The sequence below is a fragment of the Oncorhynchus mykiss genome, chromosome 10 (genome assembly GCF_057628025.1).
Source record: "Oncorhynchus mykiss isolate SJ-2025 chromosome 10, ASM5762802v1, whole genome shotgun sequence".
In the NCBI taxonomy this organism is placed as follows: Eukaryota; Metazoa; Chordata; class Actinopteri; order Salmoniformes; family Salmonidae; genus Oncorhynchus; species Oncorhynchus mykiss.
In genome coordinates, this window is record NC_143031.1 from 15,269,876 (window position 1) to 15,289,422 (window position 19,547).

The 19,547-nt window shown below is 45.5% G+C and overlaps 1 protein-coding gene across 14 annotated transcripts in view; it reads left to right on the top strand.

Moving 5' to 3' along the window:
- Nucleotides 1-416: 416 nt before the first annotated feature.
- The window catches only part of tcf7 (transcription factor 7), a 63,046-nt gene continuing 43,915 nt past the window's right edge, over nt 417-19,547 (top strand). For 11 of the 14 annotated variants that reach the window (XM_036989333.2, XM_036989329.2, XM_036989337.2 and 8 more), the window contains exons 1-3: nt 439-870; nt 1,008-1,077; nt 1,880-1,983. In XM_036989333.2, the coding sequence (XP_036845228.1) occupies nt 688-870; nt 1,008-1,077; nt 1,880-1,983 (357 nt within the window). In that variant the 5' untranslated portion in view covers nt 439-687. 14 annotated transcript variants of the gene reach the window in all.

A 19,547-nucleotide genomic window follows, 5' to 3' on the forward strand; every position in this document is an offset into this window, starting at 1 on the left:
GTCAAGTCAGTTAAGAACAAATGATTACTACACCGGCCAAACCCGGACGATGCTGGGCCAATTGTGCGCCGCCCTATGGGACTCCCAATCACGGCCAGTTGTGATTCAGCCTGGAATCGAACCAGGGTGTCTGTAGTGACGCCTCAAGCACTGAGAGGCCTTAGACCACTGCACCACTCAAATGTATAACAATGTTATAACAATGTTACATAACTAGACTGCGTTGTGGGAAATATCTATCAATGCAGAAGAATCTGAAAGACCGTTTGCTCACGTGTCTTATATCCAGGACTTCGGTTCAGTCTTTGCTAAAAACAAGCAACTTTATCCATGATGAAGTGTTAAAAGACATGAATATGGCCAACAGGCTCTAAGGTGATGTCTCTTTAAGAGCGGAACCCTCTGCTGAAACAACCCCCAACAAGTCATCGAATCTGTCAATCACTGGTCGGCGATCTTTGATGTTGGGAGTCCTCGCCTTGTTTCGAGCTCAAATGCACTATTTGTTGCTGCCGAGCAACATTACTTTCAACTTGCAGGGCCGCTCCACAGCAGAGCAACTTTTGTTTTGTTTTATACTTTGGCCGTATCTAAGCGCAACAATTTAGGGAGGTTTGGGTTAATAGGAAGTTTCATTTATTTTTTTCAAAGGAGCACTCCGCTGATTAGGGTAATTTTCAAAGCAACATGCCTCAGCTCAGTAGTGGCGGAGGAGATGATCAAGGAGCAAACGATGAAATGATATCCTTCAAGGATGAAGGCGAACAAGATGAGAAAATTCAAGAAAACGCTTTCACAGAAAGGGACTTAGCTGACCTCAAGTCGTCTCTGGTGAATGAATCGGAGACAAATCAAAGTTCGAACGCAGCGGTAGGTAGACTACAGAGAGAGAAAGTTGTGTTATGCGCTGTTGGTAAGGTTGGAAGGGGTCTTGGTATGAAACTTTTGGCTCTTCAAAGTAATTCTCAGGTTACTAATCTTTGTTTAATGTTGCTTTGGACACTCAGGCGGTCAGACGAAGTCAGCAAAACGAACATAGAGGTTATCAAGAGAAACACCGGGAGCATCTCGACAGCGGTAAGAACTAGACAGTAGCTGAATTAGGCTAACTGTACCTCAGTAAAACAAGTTGTCTGTGATTTCTGACAATACTGTGCTGTTGCATCATAGACTGACTGTAAAAGGAAGGTGTTGCTTTCCCTGGGCTACATAGGTTATAACATGGTAATAAGATTTCAAGTAGCTTCAGTCTGAAAGTCCTAAAGAAAATCTAAATTAAAGCATGCTGTAACTTAACATTAGGTTTATATATTGTCCCAATGGGGCAAAAACGGCCAAAAACACAAACGTATGCTTGCTGTGCTGAACCTCTGGGCAGCTACAAGTTATTTAAAGTTAGAAATGCTCTCTAGTTCATTAACAATGTTTGAATATGTCAAGTAACTCACAAAACGTTGTCCACTTATGCATTCAGCTGAAAGGTTGAAAACAAGCCATGTGGATCAATGACCCTCTGCTTGGACAGCCTGTAAAGATGCATTGCACATTTGAAGTTACCATCAACACTCTAGACTGGAGAGATCAGTGGCTAGCTATTCTATTGGGTGACAAACAACAAAGGGTTGGGGTTTGGCTGTGTTTTTGTGATGCAAGATTACGGCTGTCACTTTGTCTCACAAATATGTTACAGTAGTAAACAAGTCTGTAACATAAAATCTGTCGAAGAGCTCTATCATTATTTGTCGAATATACTTTTTTCAATAGTAAAAAACTGCTAATTATAACCGTTTTAACTACAATAGTTAACCAAAAAGTATTTATTTGAAGTTAAATTAATATCAGAAAACATCTCATCTCACATCTTTGTCTTTCTCCACAGTGTCCAAACATCAAGATGGAGGGATGTATAAAACAGCGTATCCAGGGTACCCGTTTCTCATGCTGCCTGACCCATACCTCCCCAACGGATCCGTGTCCCCATCTGTAAGTCCACATCACGTTACCTTCTACATCACAATGTAGAGTTCTTCATTCTGTTGAATCATTATGGATCATTATTCCAAGTCTCTGAATGAAACTATGTGTCTATTATACCAGAAGTATGCAAGGACAACAAACTAAGGAAATTAGAAAGTAAAAAAAAAAACATCTAAAGTCGTACGTGTACACCCATGTCTGATCATCCGCACCCCCATACAACCTTGAATATGTTCGGAAACAGCAGCACATCAAAAACAAAACACATTTTAAGGCGGGACTAACTGACACTGAGAACGGATATATGCACGCAATAATATGATTATTGTGGATAGACAGATTACTATAATACCTCGATTAATACGTTTACATGCTTTGCAAGAACAATTTCCCTAATAATCCTGTTTACATGGACACATCTGAAATCAGGCTACCTGATTGGGACTTTTAATAAATGCAGAAAATTGCAAATCAAAATAAACCTTCTACCACAGGGACCATGTTATTCTGAGTTGGTATATACTGTATAATGTTTGTATTTGAAAACTACTTTTAAGATGCATACTTCTGGTTGTTCCGAACTCAGAACTCACTTCACTAGCGCTGAAGAGAGAGGCTCTCGGCTGGTGCTATCACATGCGCAAATCAAATACACCACTGTTACTCCGATTAAGGTGTTTACATGTCCTAATAATATGACAGATTGCTCAGAAAACAAGGTGTTTTAATTTGCGTATGCTTATTAAATTATGACCGTTGCAGAGTAATGTGTTTACATGACTAATGCCTTATTCGGCCTACTGCCATAATCAGTTAAATATCGAATTATAAATGAGCATGTAAACATGCTCAATGTGTTGACTCCCTCATTTTTCTTACACTTTTGTATGTTGTCTGTGTATTGGTTGGTGGTTTAAAACGTATAACTTAAAGCTGCAATCAGCAGTTGAAAAATATATAAGAGTGTGCTCCCCACAACTGTTTAGGTAAAAAGCAAGGGGGCTAGGACTGGAGAAAAGTTACCACTCTCAAATTCAAAGACAGAGGTATGGATGCAAGGACAGACCATCCATGATCTCAAAATTATAGTTTTTACCATGTTTTGTTTAGTTTACATTTACTTTGTTTACAAACATTGGAGTAAAACAAGCTTACATTTTGGGTTCTGATGGGGTACGACATTTATAAGTTATATTCTTCAAGAATCAATGGGCACATATAATTAATTTATAAGTCCAAAAATGGATGTAGCAACTGCTGATTGCCCCTTTCAACAAGGAACTATGCATCTTTCATCAGGTGAAGCTCACTCTTCAATGTTAAATCTGTAATAACAGTAAGCACTCTCATATTAAGCATGGTGTTTTGAAAAAGCATATGTTTCTGTCATCATTCATTCTACTCCAACAGTCTTTCTTTGATGTGTTCTGAATGAAATGCTAGCACAATCAGAAGCTCTGTTTCAAATGGGCTCAGTATTGAGACCTCGTCATGTTGTCACTTAAATTACCTAAAGGTGTCAAGTTTGTGTGTGTGTGTGTGTGTGTGTGTGCGTGTGTGTGTGTGTGTGTGTGCGTGCGTGTGTGTGTGTGTGCACGTTTGTGAGACAAATCTTATATAGACCAAAAACTGTAGTATTATAAGTAATGGCTACGTTTGTCTACAAATGTATCAGATCATTTGTAAAAAACGGAACACATTTTATTGAGACGTTATTACATAGACATCAGTTATCATTACGTAGTAAACACACACTGTGAAAACTACTCTCAACTATTTTTATGTGCAGAAATGAATGTGCTGCCACCTCTTTCTTCTCATGAATGCATCCCCAACGTCTTATCCTTAATTGCCTCACAGCGCAAAGCACAGAGGTTCTCAAAGATTGTTTTGGGAATAGAGAGCACTTTCTTCTGTGTGTGAGTGTGTCTCCTCGGCTTCATACAATGCTCACTTGTTGCTTCCCTTGTAATTACCCGGCAGAAGCACTGTAGCTGCAGCTCTATCGACCTGCCACTTGAAAGGAAGGGAGGATGGTGTAGATGGTGATTATAGCTTGGGACATGGCAGTGGGGCAGGAGGGGAAACAGCGCTGTGGATCCCCTCCTGTTTGGTTCTCCAGTTGAAATGTTTACATTGAACAAGGTGATGCCTGTATTCACCCCCCCCCACCACCCGCAGGCAGGCTCTCTGCTTCTATCTCAGCTCAGGTGGTCTATCATCTTTACAGGGGTTCATTTGTTGCTTTTATTTTTCTTTGTTCTTTTTAATTGGCAGATTATGTGTAATATTTTTGGTCTGTTGTTTAGGCATGCCAAATGTCCTAGTAAAAACAAGACTTTGTATACTATCCATATGACTAGTATTAGACTATTGAAAGGAGAATTCTAAAACAATTTTATTATGAAAAGATGTACATTTCCTTCATGAGTTCAAAGGCCTCACTAAACAGATCGTCTAATTAGCTAATATCCCCCAGATATTTGAATAACAATAATTATTTCAGGATTAATGTTATTAAACTCTTCAAAAGAATTTCACAAACATCTCACATCTATTCTGTTCACAGAAATGATTTTACAGTGTCTCTAAACAAAAGGCACGAGCGTGTTCCTCCTAAGCCGAGTGCATCCTAATATGCTTGTTACAGCGTTGTTTTGTGGGACATGCCAGGGAATTATGTTTAGGATCTAACATTAATGTAGATATCAGTTGTCCTTCCAGAGACGGTGTCTAAAGAAGGCGATTTGAGACAATCCCAGACTCTGTACTAGATTTCCCTTAGCTTTTCTCTGAACAAAGCTTCCTTCTGAGTGAGTAGCTGTGAATCGGGTAGGGTTAGTAATGCTTTGGATTACCACAAGACATTGTTCAATTTGAGGGGATCAGTAGAAGAGGTTCGCCTGGAAGAGTCAAACCCCTGTGGATGGAGGATTCTGAATGAGAGCTAACAGAATACACTCCTCCTGATCTCTCCATCTCGCTCCTCACTCTGCCTCCTCTCTAGCTCTATCCTCACCACATTACACTCATTCTCATCTCCCCATCCATCTCGTTCCTCTGTCTGCCTGCTCTCTCCTCTCTCAGCCCTCTCTCTCTCTCTCTCCTCTCTCTGCCTTCTCTCTCTCTCTCTCTCTCTCTCTCTCTCTGCCTTCTCTCTCTGCCTTCTCTCTCTCTCTCTCTCTCTCTCTTTCTCTCTCTCTCTCTCTCTCTCTCTCTCTGCCTTCTCTCTCTCTCTACCTCTCTCCCCTTTCTGCCTCCTCTATCACTCTCTTCTCTCTTTCGCTTCTCATTCTCAGTCTTCTCTCTTCTAATCTCCCCTCTCTTTCTCACCCCCACCTATCCCTACCTACTCTTACCTATCCCTACCTACTCCTACCTATCCCCACCTATCCCTACCTACTCCTACCTATTCCTACCTATCCCTACCTACTCTTACCTATCCCTACCTACTCCTACCTATCCCCACCTATCCCTACCTACTCCTACCTACTCCTACCTATCCCTACCTACTCTTACCTATCCCTACCTACTCCTACCTATCCCCACCTATCCCTACCTATCCCTACCTACTCCTATCTATCCCTACCTATCCCCATCTACTCCTATTTACTCATACCTATCCCTACCTACTCCTACCTATCCCTGCCTACTCCTACCTATCCCTACCTATCCCCACCTACTCCTACCTATCCCTACCCATCCCTACCTAACCCTACCTATTCCTACCTACCCCTACTTACCCCTACCTATCCCTACCTATCCCTACCCATCCCTACCTATCCCTATTCTCCCTACCCATCCCTACCTATCCCTATCATCCCTACCCATCCCTACCTATCCCTATCATCCCTACCTATCCCTACCCATCCCTACCTATCCCTATCAACCCTATCCATCTCTACCTATCCCTACCCATCCCTACTCATCCCTACCTATCCCTACCTATCCCTATATATCCCTACCCATCCCTATCATCCCTACCCATCCCTACCTATCCCTACCCATCCCTACTCATCCCTACCTATCCCTACCCATCCCTATCATCCCTACCCATCCCTACCTATCCCTATCAACCCTACCCATCCCTACATATCCCTACCTATCCTTACCCATCCCTACCTATCTCTATCAACCCTACCCATCCCTACCTATCCCTACCCATCCCTACCTATCCCTATCAACCCTACCCATCCCTAACTATCCCTACCCATCCCTACCTATCCCTATCAACCCTGCCCATCCCTACCCATCCCTATCAACCCTACCCATCCCTACCTATCCCTACCTTTCCCTACCCATCCCTACCTATCCCTATCAACCCTACCCATCCCTACCTATCCCTATCATCCCTACCTATCCCTACCCATCCCTACCTATCCCTACCCATCCCTATCATCCCTACCCATCCCTACCCATCCCTATCATCCCTACCCATCCCTACCTATCCCTATCAACCCTACCCATCCCTATCATCCCTACCCATCCCTACCTATCCTGTGTCACTGCTATCTGATGGCCTTAAGTCCCGGGGGGGTGAGGACTCGCAGGAGGATTTTAAGCAGTGGGCTGTGCTCATGGAGAGCTAGACAGTCAGGACAATCATCAGAGCCAAGAGAGCCTGTGATGTGGAAGATCACAGGCGCTAACTTGTCAAGCGGACAGACTGGCAGGTTTATCAAATCAAATTTTATTTGTCACGTACACATGGTTAGCAGATGTTAATGCGAGTGTAGCGAAATGCTTGTGCTTCTAGTTCCGACAATGCAGTAATAACCAACGAGTAATCTAACCTAACAATTCTAAAACTACTACCGTATACACACAAGTGTAAAGGGATAAGAATATGTACATAAAGATATATGAATGAGTGATGGTACAGAACGGCATAGGCAAGATGCAGTAGATGGTATCGAGTACAGTATATACATATGAGATGAGTAATGTAATGTTTAAATCATATCCCACTTACCCTGTTCAATTAGAATGTAAAGAACAGTTCATCACGGATGTGTTCACATTGTTTCTTTGTTGTTTTGAAACTTGAGGACTTGCATAGAGCTAAGCAGTGAACACATTTAAAAGGACAATTATTTGTTTCAAATATATCGGAGTAAGTTTTCATGATTGGCTTAATGCTGTTAACTGAGCTGTTCGGTGCTCCTCTTACATTCTGTCAGTGAACTTTTTGAGTATCCTCATGCAGAAAATAGGAAAAGAATGTTACTTTACCAGTTCAGCCCTCTCTCTCTCTCCCTCTCTCTCTCCCTCTCTCTCTCTCTCTCTCTCCCTCTCTTTCTCTCTCTCTCTCTCTCTCTCTCTCTCTCTCTCTCTCTCTCCTCTCTCTCTCCCTCTCTTTCTCTCTGTCTCTCTCTTTCTCTCTCTCTCCCTCTCTTTCCCTCTCGCTCGCTCTCTCCCTCTCTTTCTCTTTCTCTCTCCCTCTCTTTCTCTCTCCCTCTCTTTCTCTTTCTCTCTCCCTCTCTTTCTCTCTCCCTCTCGCTCTCTCTCCTTCTCTTTCTCTTTCCTTCTCTTTCTTTCTCCCTCTCGCTCTCTCTCCCTCTCGCTCTCTCTCCCTCTCTCTGTGTGTGTGTTTGTGTGTGTGTCTCAGCAGTGCTTCTGTGCCGAGCTTTCTTAAACAGTAGAGCCCCTAGTCCCTGGGTAAACACTAGAGCCCCTAGTCCCTGGGTAAACACTAGAGTCCCTAGTCCCTGGGTAAACACTAGAGCTCTTAGTCCCTGGGTAAACACTAGAGCCCCTAGTCCTTGGGTAAACACTAGCAGGGACACTGGCTTGTTTAACCAGGCCCTAGTCCCTGGGTAAACACTAGCAGGGACACTGGCTTGTTTAACCAGGCCCTAGTCCCTGGGTAAACACTAGCAGGGACACTGGCTTGTTTAACCAGGCCCTAGTCCCTGGGTAAACACTAGCAGGGACACTGGCTTGTTTAACCAGGCCCTAGTCCCTGGGTAAACACTAGCAGGGACACTGGCTTGTTTAACCAGGCCCTAGTCCCTGGGTAAACACTAGCAGGGACACTGGCTTGTTTAACCAGGCCCTAGTCCCTGGGTAAACACTAGCAGGGACACTGGCTTGTTTAACCAGGCCCTAGTCCCTGGGTAAACACTAGCAGGGACACTGGCTTGTTTAACCAGGCCCTAGTCCCTGGGTAAACACTAGCAGGGACACTGGCTTGTTTAACCAGGCCCTAGTCCCTGGGTAAACACTAGCAGGGACACTGGCTTGTTTAACCAGGCCCTAGTCCCTGGGTAAACACTAGCAGGGACACTGGCTTGTTTAACCAGGCCCTAGTCCCTGGGTAGGCCCTGTAAACCCTGTAAAGCCGGCTCTGTGCCTCTGACTGACGACGTTAAGAAACAGTGGTGCTGGATTATGCTCCGCTAAAGAAAAGCAGCTTTGCGCCCGCTTTTGTGTGTGAACAAGCTACTTGGAAACTTGCGACGGCCCCAAAACTGCTCCTTGTTGTCATTTAACATGTAAGCAGGAGATGATTGAAATGATCAAGGATGATGGTTGGTGGTGGCGGAATAGCCTAATAGATGTGTTGACCGTAGCAGAACACTCAGAGAAAGCCGTGTCAGTCAGAGAATGTACATTATGTACTGAACTTTGACTTTGAGACCAACTAAAGCATGTTGGTACACATCGTGTAGTGATGTTGACAATACATTGCAGTCCCGTACTGGGACAGGGCAGGCTAACAGTGAGGGTGTGACTGTGTCCCAAATGGCAACCGTTTCCCTATATAGTGCACTACTTTTGACCAAGCCTATATAGGGAATAGGGTGCCATTTTGGACGCAGGGGGTGAGACCACACTCTCTCTTTCTCTCTGAGCCTCAGGTAAGTTAGCAAACGCTTTAAAAAGGAACAGCAGGAAATGACAGAGAGGCTGCAGATTTTAATACAAACGATGATAAGGGGCCTTCATCCTCAGAGCTTTGAAGTAGATGGCTGTAAATAAGCCTCAAGTGAAAATGTGTAGGAGCCTATTTTAAGAGGCGGAAACATTTAGAAAATATCAAAAACCTGTTGAATCCCCCGAGGTGTTTATAGCTGTAATTATTCATGCACTTATTTATTTTCTGGTGGGCGAAGAAGGAGAAGCAGAGTAAAAGACAGGTGTTGTAGAGGAAGTGTGTGTTTTTCTGATTGATATTTTGCCTGTCACACACGCCACTTATAAGACACGCTCCTTGTTTTCCGACCAATTTTGAGTCCATTAAAGAGCTCTCCTGAAAGGGGGGGGTGTTCCAGCGTCTGCTCCTGACGTTTCTCTTTCATAGTCATCAACTCAAAAATCTCAGTTTCAATGGCAGGTTTTATAACGTTTTTTACAAGAGTGCCACTCACCGAGGAGAGAGACTCAGCAGTGAGCAGAGCACGTCTGTAATAAACACTGTTCAGTCTTCTAAATCTTCCACCAGGAGCCGCTCAGCGCTGCTTGTGTCTTCCTGGGCCCCTGTTTGTGTTTGTCTGCAAGGACTTTACAGGTGGGCAGGGGGGTAAGGAGATGGGTCTGCTTCTCAGACTGCAGTGAATAAACTACAGGAACATGTTGATCACTCAGGCATGCACAGCACAGCACAGCAGAGCACAGCAGAGCAGAGCACAGCACAGCACAGCACAGCAGAGCAGAGCACAACACAGCACAGCAGAGCACAGCACAGCAGAGCACAGCACAGCACAGCAGAGCACAGCACAGCAGAGCACAACACAGCAGAGCACAACACAGCACAACACAGCACAGCAGAGCACAACACAGCACAGCAGAGCACAGCACAGCAGAGCACAGCACAGCACAGCAGAGCACAGCACAGCAGAGCAGAGCACAACACAGCACAGCAGAGCACAACACAGCACAGCAGAGCACAACACAGCACAGCAGAGCACAACACAGCACAGCAGAGCACAACACAGCACAGCAGAGCACAACACAGCACAGCAGAGCACAACACAGCACAGCAGAGCACAACACAGCACAGCAGAGCACAGCACAGCAGAGCACAGCACAGTACAGCACAGCACAGGGTTTAAATAGAACGCCTTCCTTCTAAGTCTCCACTATGCAAATAGGTGTAAATATAGTCCTGTTTGGGGTTACCAAAGCATAACAAAGTACAAGAACACGAGGTAACCTGCTTTTTACCCATTCAATGTGTAATTATCAAAACATTGAGTTCTCCAAATTCCAGTCTGGGGCTGAGGTACCTGTGTTACTAGAACACTGTAGTTTTACACATGTTGACATTGTTTCCTGTTTACCTAATTGAAATGAAATGACTAGGGTGACCATGTGACATATGGGAAGCAGGTTTTGTTTAATTTCTTGTTACTGTATTTCACAGTGCCGTCACACTTCATACAGCATCACCTACTCAGATGAATCCTATTTTACAGGATATACATATACAGCCACTAGTTGTTTAGAAAAGGGAGAGAAAAAGTGTTATATAACCGTGACTTTAGATTATTGTTGTCAGAGGGTGGTATCGCTTTGATGTTTTAGGATGATGTTTATGAAAAAAACATCATTGTTGTGTAGGAAAAGCAAGAGGAAAGAGAGCTTGAAGATGGCTGAACAAAACATGTGGGCACCTTAGAGTTCGCCGAGCGTCTGCTCTATAGGGGACTATAGATAGCTAGATAGATGGGTGGGTGGGGAGGGAGGGGGAGGCCGTGTATGTCTGGGATGGGGCTCTCTGGAGCTGGGGTGTCCAGGCTGGGGACACTGTATCCTGGGTAGAGTGAGTGACAGTCTCCTGTGCCACTGGGCTGATGGATGCAGCTTTAATGGCCTGCCTGGGCCACAGATGTCTCATTCTCACCCTGTTGTGTCTAACTCCCTGGCCATTTGGTATGTGTCAGGTTGGGGTGGGAAATCAGCAGCGTGACCCACCACTGGAAGAGGGCCAGGTGGAGATGGAGGGGTGATGTTGGAAAGCTGGGCCCTGGAGAGACTAGTGGAGGAGATCACCCCTTAGAGGTGTGACATTCAGGCAGGTTACCATTGTTTTCCTGGGTGCTAGCTAGCAGGACAGGAGTGAGTGAGTGGATGCCTCCTTTGTGAATTAGCTCATCCATTGTGATGTCATCTCATCTATAGCATCTGGGCCAGGAAATCAGTCATCGGTTTTTCCACTTTGAAATAGAAGTGTGTTGGATGATGGGGTGTGACCATTCACATTGACAGACTGGTCATGAGGATTTTCCATGTGCTCTCTCTCATCTGGCTCTGTAACAAACTTTACTACCTATTTTTGCTGTGTCTTCTGTCTTACCCGGCTACATCGGATCGTACCACGTGTGTCTTCTGTCGACGGGCTGTACCATGTGTGCTTAAAGCAGGGAGGAAATTTCAGCTTGATGTGCTTTCTTTGCACAGGCCTGCTGGGGTGGAATGTTTCACCACAACATGAAACTGTCCCTTATCACCGGTACCTTAATCACTGTCATTTCAGAGTTAGCCGTAGCATCAGAGAGTGACACACATGACTTTTTATTTGTTTACCTTTATTTAACTAGACAAGTCAGTTAAGAACAAATTCTTATTTTCAATGACGGCCTAGGAACAGTGGATTAACTGCCTTGTTCAGGGGCAAAATGACAGATTTTTACCTTGTCAACTCGGGGATTCCATCTTGCAACCTTCCTGTTACTGGCCCAACGCTCTAACCACTAGGCTACCTGACTGACTGTTGCTCCAGTTTCCCTTTGAATAGGTCAGGATTAACAGTCCTATGCCTTGTAACAGTGAGGAAAGTGGTACAGTGTTGGGCTGTGTTGGCCACGCATGTACACTGTGTTACTGCTACCTATCCAATGTGGATTAGGCATGTTATAAAGGTATGTGTCATGTACGTCACAATGTCAGATTAGGACTATTATGTGTTTGGGGTCTGTGTTTATTCTAATTAAGCAATAAGGCCCAAGGAGTGCCTGGACACAGCCCTTAGATGTGGTATATTGGCCGTAAATCACAAACCCCTGAGGAGCCTTATTGCTGTTATAAACTGGTTACCAACGTAACTGGATCGGTAAAACTAAGTGTTTTGTCGTACCCGTGGTATACGGTCTGATATACCACGGCTGTCAGCCAATCATCAAATGGTTATAATTAGACTGAAGGGGTAGAGGACAGGAAATGCATAGATTACATTAACAAATTCTGTAACATGATTACAAGCTTTGTAGGTTCCTTTCAAGAGGCCACACAGGAACACATCCTTCAGTCACAGGTTGTGCTGCCCACTTCAGCTATGGTCATGTGACGTTTGTCCTCTGCTGCGAGCGACAGGCCCAGTCGTGGCAAAGCTGAGCGGCAGAGCCACACAGCAGCAGGAGTAAACCAGAGCTGAGCGGTGGTGGTGGGTGGGTGAGGCCGTGGGTGAAGGCTGCTGTTAGATGGGTATCAGATGGGGCAGGATTAAGCCGCTGTGATCACACCCATGTGTGCCTTGCCCATGCGGCTGGGGTGGCTCCACTGGGTCTGGGGCTGGGCACTCACTCATTCAGGGGCTGGGCTGGGTGGATGGGCGGGGGTTAGAGGGTGGGCTGGGCAGCCATGGTGGTGGTGGTGGTGGTGATGAGCCGTGGCTTGACCCCAGCAAAGGGAAGGTTAAGCCCAAGGCCTTGTGCGACCACTCCTTGGTTGCATCCCAAATGACACCCTATTCCTTATACAGTGCACTATTTTGAGCCCTACGGGTCCTGGTCAAAAGTAGTTAGGTAATAGGGTGCCTTGTAGGACCACTTCCAGGACCACTTCCAGAGACGTACTACACAGATACTGCAATGGCATTGAAAGTTGCATGTTCAACTGTATTGTGTTGAAAGGGGAGATTGGCATTGAAATCTGTGTTGACATGCAAACATGTTGGATTTTAGGGGTTCCGCCTAGCCATCCAAGAAGAGGCTTGTTAGAAGAGGCTTGTTAAGAAGAGGCATGTTAGGGTATCTGTCGCAAGTAACCACATGAGGTCATATGTTGTGCTTGACTACGTGTGTGTTCTGGTAGAGAGCAGGGCAGTTGGAGGGCTGGGGACAGTCAGCCCCATACTTACCAACATTAAAATAACTTCATTTGAATTGAATCCCAAAGAGAGAGAAAGAGAGACAGATTCTACTCCCAGATAGGCTGAACATGGCGCAGCGGTCTAAGGCGCTGTAGTGCTTGAGGCGTCACTACAGATCCGGGTTCGATCCCGGGCTGTGTCGTAGCCGGCCGTGACTGGGAGATCCATGAGGCAACGCACAATTGGCCTAGCGTCGTCAGGGTTAGGGGAGGGTTTGGCCAGCCAGGATGTCCTTGTCCCTTTGTGCTCTAGCAAAACTGGGGAGAAAAGGGGGTGAACATTCATTTTTATTTTTAAAAACAGGCTGATTCATTTCTCCAATGAATTAGTTTGTTTATTTTTATATCCTTGACTCCAAAGGGTAAAGTCAATCTTTGTTCAACATTAATAGTAATGTCCCCTAACATTTTCAGCTAACATCTCTTATGATCTTATATCCATCCATCTCCATGTTTATTTCATTGTTTTGCCTTCACAATGTTTCTGAAACAATGTTTAGATAGGGAAAGGATAGTTGTCCGCACATTGTGAACTTCATTCCACTGTGTGTAGAAGACAATGAAATGAGTATATATGCCCGCCTGGATTGTTTTCCAAGGTGAGACTGTGGTTTGTTTGAAGCAGCGTTGAACTGTATCATTCCTGTAGGTCTCAGACAGTCCCTGAAGAGTAAGCTGACATGTTTTGTCAGAGCCGGTTCCTCGTGTGTGTACTCATCCCTGAGACAGGGGCCCGGATATAATGATGCACTTCCTACTGCAGGCAGGGAGGGCTCCCAAACACACACAGCCATATAAAAACAGCTGTGTGTGTGTGAGAGAGAGAGAGAGAGAGAGAGAGAGAGAGAGAGAGAGAGAGAGAGAGAGAGAGAGAGATGAGGAGAAGAAAGAGAGAGATGAGGAGAAAGAGAGAGAGAGAGATGAGGAGGAGAAAGAGAGAGAGAGAGATGAGGAGGAGAAAGAGAGAGGTGAGGAGAAAGAGAGAGAGAGAGAGATGAGGAGGAGAAAGAGAGAGATGAGGAGAAAGAGAGAGAGAGAGAGATGAGGAGGAGAAAGAGAGAGAGAGAGAGAGAGAGAGAGATGAGGAGGAGAAAGAGAGAGAGAGAGAGAGATGAGGAGGAGAAAGAGAGAGATGAGGAGAAAGAGAGAGAGAGATGAGGAGGAGAAAGAGAGAGAGAGAGAGAGAGATGAGGAGGAGGAGAAAGAGAGAGAGAGATGAGGAGAAAGAGAGAGAGAGAGATGAGGAGGAGGAGAAAGAGAGAGAGAGAGAGAGAGATGAGGAGGAGGAGGAGAAAGAGAGAGAGAGAGAGAGAGAGATGAGGAGGAGGAGAAAGAGAGAGAGAGAGAGAGAGAGATGAGGAGGAGAAAGAGAGAGATGAGGAGAAAGAGAGAGAGAGAGAGATGAGGAGGAGGAGAAAGAGAGAGAGAGAGAGAGAGAGGGAGAGATGAGGAGGAGGAGAAAGAGAGAGAGAGAGAGAGAGAGAGGGGGAGGTGAGGAGGAGGAGAAAGAGAGAGAGAGAGAGAGAGTGAGAGATGAGGAGGAGAAAGAGAGAGAGAGAGAGAGAGAGAGAGAGAGATGAGGAGGAGGAGAAAGAGAGAGAGAGAGAGAGAGATGAGAAAGAGAGAGAGAGAGAGAGAGATGAGGAGGAGGAGAAAGAGAGAGAGAGAGAGAGATGAGAAAGAGAGAGAGAGAGAGAGAGAGAGAGATGAGGAGGAGGAGAAGAGAGAGAGAGAGAGAGAGAGAGAAACGACGTAGCCAAAGTTAATTTCTACTCTTTTCTGTTTCTCTTTTTCCTAGACGGGGAAGCACACATTCCTACAAACACACACACACACTTTAGATTGGGGCGTCTTTAGAGAGAGTAGGTGGGTGTGGTGGTAGTTACTGAGGCAATGCTGTTGTGGGGATGTAAAAGACATTTCATCTCAGAGCCGGAGCCTCAGTCGCTCTACCAGTTAAACAAGAGGCATCCCAGTTCCGCCGAGCTGCTCGCTGCCTTCCTTTCAAATGTTATGGAATGTGGTTTTCTCTGTGGTTTTCCCTCTATGATCGTCTGGAGCCAACTGGAAACCATTTCATGTCTAAAAATAGGGCTTTGCTTATGGGATCGGGAGCAAGGTCTTTGTAGATATCAAACAAGCTGAGGCGAAGGAAAAAATGAATATCTTGCTTCAAAAAATAGCATCAACATTTTTAATAGTGGACATGAAAGTTATTAACGTAAAACGCTCCACCATTTCAGCTGGAACCGCAGAGCTCTGCCGCGGATCTGTGCTTTCCTGCCTGAGCTTAAAGGGAGGTTGTCTGGGAAAGACTGTGTGTAGTGGATACAGACGGGCTGCGTACCGAATGGCACCCTATTCACTTGAGCCTCTAGTCAGAAGTAGTGCACTATATAGGGAATAGGGTGCCATTTGGGGCGCAGACTGTGTGCTGTGGATACAGAGGGAGACCCTTCCTGCCTCAGATGTAATGACGCCTGTTTGAAGTCCCTGCCGCTCACCTCTGTCACACCTCCAATTGTTGCTGTCTGAGTTAGGAAACATTTAGGATGTCAGACCTAGTTCACATATCACTGTAGTTTGGGACATTGATGTGCAGGTTTTATAGGGTTAATGTGTGTATGTGTGTGTGTGTGCGTAGGCATTGTGGTGGCTGGGCCTCTGACATACATCCTGTATATCAATGCCAAGTCGAAGAGCTTGTGTGAATACAGTGATGTGTAGTGTGGTTAGACGACTTATCTACTCTTTGTGTTAGTGTGTGTGTGTTAACGTGTATGCATGCGGAAAACACTCAACATAGACAGTGAGGGAGGTAGGATAGAGAGAGGGTGAAACAAGCCTCTTTCTCTCTCTCCTCTCCTTTCTCTCAGTACCTTATCTGATTTCTAGAGGGGGAGTAAAGAGAGGGAGTGTACAGCAGAGCGCTAGCGGAAGAGAGTTCGCAGTAAACAATGAGAAGCCAGTAACCGCGTGTGCACCTGGTACACCTCACTGCGAACGACTTGAAACACTCAGAGGCACCTTCGCAGCACCTTAACCATTTCACGGCCGTCCACGGCAAGCAGCACACAAGGAACAACCGTAACCTTAATCCGTTAATGCAGAGACCACAGCATAACTCCCCTGTCAGGCCCTACACAGTAACTAACTAACGCCTCTCTCTGGTCACTTACACTCTGTCATATTGTAAACAAAGTATTTTATTGTGTGAGTCAAATCAAATCAAATTTTATTTGTCACATGCGTTGAATACAACAGGTAAACCTTACAGTGAAATGCTTACTTCCAAGAACTTATGCAGTTTTAAGAAAAATAGAGTTAAGAAAATATTTACTAAATAAACTAAAGTAAAAAAAATAAAAAAAGTTTTAACAAAATAACAATAATGAGGCTTTATACAGGGGGTACCAGTACCGAGTCTGTCTGATCATCGTGTTCCTCCCTTTATCCTATCCTATTAAATATGAGAAGGCTCCGTTCGTGCAGTTTTAAACTGCTGTTTAAGATGCAATGGGAGAGCATGTGTGTATTAGCAGAAAGGAAACAGTCATGAGTAGATGCCATGATGACTAAGAGAGAGAGAGAGAGAGAGAGAGAGCACTGTTGTGTTCCTGGAGGAATAGACCGCTCACTGTGGTTGGCTGGCTTCTGAATGGAAGCCAGAGAGTGGATGGTTTTTATCAAGTCAAACTGACTGGAAGCGCAGAGGATGTTGCGTTCCAAATGGCACCTATTCCCTACATAATGCACTACTGGCCCCTATATAAGGAATAGAGTGTCATTTAGGAACCCATCGACTCCCTGGCGTTTTATGCTCCCCTTGCTCCATCTCAGCAGCTAGTCGTATTAGAATGAGATCATTGTGACAGAGGACCCCGGGCCCCCTCTCCTCTCTCTGTGGTCCAAGTCTCAAAGGGACGCCATCGTCGTCCTACTTCTATCCTCTCTGGGGTTTTTTTGTAGAAAGAGGGCTCCAAGTTAATGTGCCAAAAAGTTGTCTTCATTAAAAGCAGAGAGCCATCCCAGCTCAAATATATGTTCCTTCTCATTAATTCAAGCCAACATTTTTGATGAGGGGAAACAAGGGTGATGACTGTTCATTTTACAACAAGGAAGGAAGAAAGTCTCCGAAAGTCCCTTTTGTCCGTAGTACAGTCAGCTTCTAATGCCAAGTTTACAAGTGGATATGAGTGTAATAGTATTTAATAGGCCTAACTTAACTAATATAATAAACAACTGTTTATTATTATTATTTCTTAAAACCTGACAACTTTTAAAGCATTTGTTTCAGGGCATCTTTTGTTGGATGTGATTCTGGGTTACTTCTGCAGTGGTTTTACCAGAGGGAGCTGCCTTAAAGAGAGTTACATTGGCGACATGGATGAGGACATAGGCTAATCAACGTCATGCAACACAGGACATCTTAAAGTGATTTATATTGATGAGAAAAAGATGCCACTGTTCCATGGCTGCTGTGTGTGTCAGTATTGTGCAGCATGTGCATGTAGCATAGGGCAGGTCCTATTCCCTATATAGTGCACTACTTTTGACCAGGACCCATAGGACTCCATTTCGGACACAGACGATATCCTCACTATTAAACTTCTGTACCATGAGATGAAATGCATGAAGAAACGACTTTCCTCTAACAGACTGTGATTGTGATCTCTGGTATTTGTATTACCCAGTAAATGTTACCTTTGTGATTTACTGAATACTGTGCTTTGTTGCTAGGAAGTTGTGTTAAGAATAGATTCCAGGTACACTGTAGATGGTTTTGTCTGCAGCTTGTCTGTGTGTTTCGCTCGTCTCATTCTGTACAGTTGTGCGAAGGTAAACCTCTCGTGGTTTACCATGGAAAATAAAGCTCAGGTTTGTTAGTGTGTCACCTGAGCAACACAACACAGCAGTTCCTCAACAGGGCGCAGGGCGACGGAAACTTTTCAGAGGTCCGACCTGCTCTGTCACAACTGCATCTTTCCTACTGCTCTGTCACAACTGCATCTTTCCTACTGCTCTGTCACAACTGCATCTTTCCTACTGCTCTGTCACAACTGCATCTTTCCTACTGCGGCTGTCACAAATGGAGCAAAATGTCCCAAAATCTATTTTTTTAAACCTTTGCAGGTAGCTACTTTATTTTAAACCCAGTTGTCAGGTACATTATTCTCTCTTCGACCGCACCATCCGAGGGAGCTGTGAACCCTCAGCTCTGAATAAGAACTAAATTAGATGCAGTGAATACAAAAGTTCCTTAAATTCAGAGGTTTTTTAGTTCAGAAGGGAGCACTCCATGTATAAGAAGGCAACAATGTCAGATATTAGATTTGTGGCATTGTGTGCTGTGGTCATGGATAATGGGATGTGAGGAGAGAGCGATAGGTCTGTGTCAGAACCATGCCCTCTCCCCAGCAGCCTCCCTCTCAGCACATCCCACGTCCCAGGCGCAGTAGCAGGGAGGGAAGCCTGCCTGGAAGGAGTGGGTTCGGCCGGCGGTCCCGAGGCACACACACTCGTCTTTTCCATGTTTCTTTTGGATTGCGATGAAACGAGGCCGGGGGACATATCTACGGCTGCATCTGAGTCCCACACTGTTGCCGTAAATCTGGGAGGCTGCTTCTGGTTAGTGTCTTGGCTCCGCCAAACCCCACGCTGGAAGATGAGAGTCAGGGAGCAATTATGGGATGCAGCAGCGGCCGGGGAGCTCACTCGGGGGGAGCAGTGTTCACGTGCAACCGCATATTTACATTACAAATCATCGCCAAACAATTCACCCGACCGCAGGACAAATAAGGCCTATTGTTTCAGAAGGGATGGAAGGAGTGCACAGGGTCGTGCCAGACCATGTTCCAGCCATGCAGTACCTTCCGGCCCTCTCAGCAACTATTTTAGGTTGAGATTGAGAGAGGCAGAGCAAAGGAGAAGGGCCTTGCATGGCACTTTATTTTGGGGTGAAAATTACAGTGAGGAGGCTTACTATGTTATTTGTACAGATGATCGATTGCCCAATACCACCCTCTTGCTAGGCAGCTTGGCAGCATCCCCAGAATCACTGGCAACATGTTCTCTAGAAAACCCGGGTGGAGCGGAGGGGAGCGTTCAGGCCAAGCGGCCCAACCGGGAGGAGTAACCCAGTGATGACAGTGCTTCTCTGTGATGCTGGGCCGCAGGGGGGCCCCTGGGGCTGGGAGTGCTGCTCTGTGGTTGTGCCCTCGCTGGGTTGGCTCATTGCTGGCTCTCACAGAGCTCTGCTGACTCCTGGCTCCTAGCGCACTGACTGCTGCTGGAGAAGCTGACTCTTTCAGAAGTGGCCAGTAACATGGCACTATGGGCCCTGGTCAAAATTAGTGCACTATATAGGGAATAGGGTGCCATTTGGGATGCACACAGTGTGAGTCACTCCTTTTACACAGAGCTCTGGGGAGAAGCTGGTCTGTCTGCCTTCACTCACTGGACCGTGCTGAGCTTTCCAC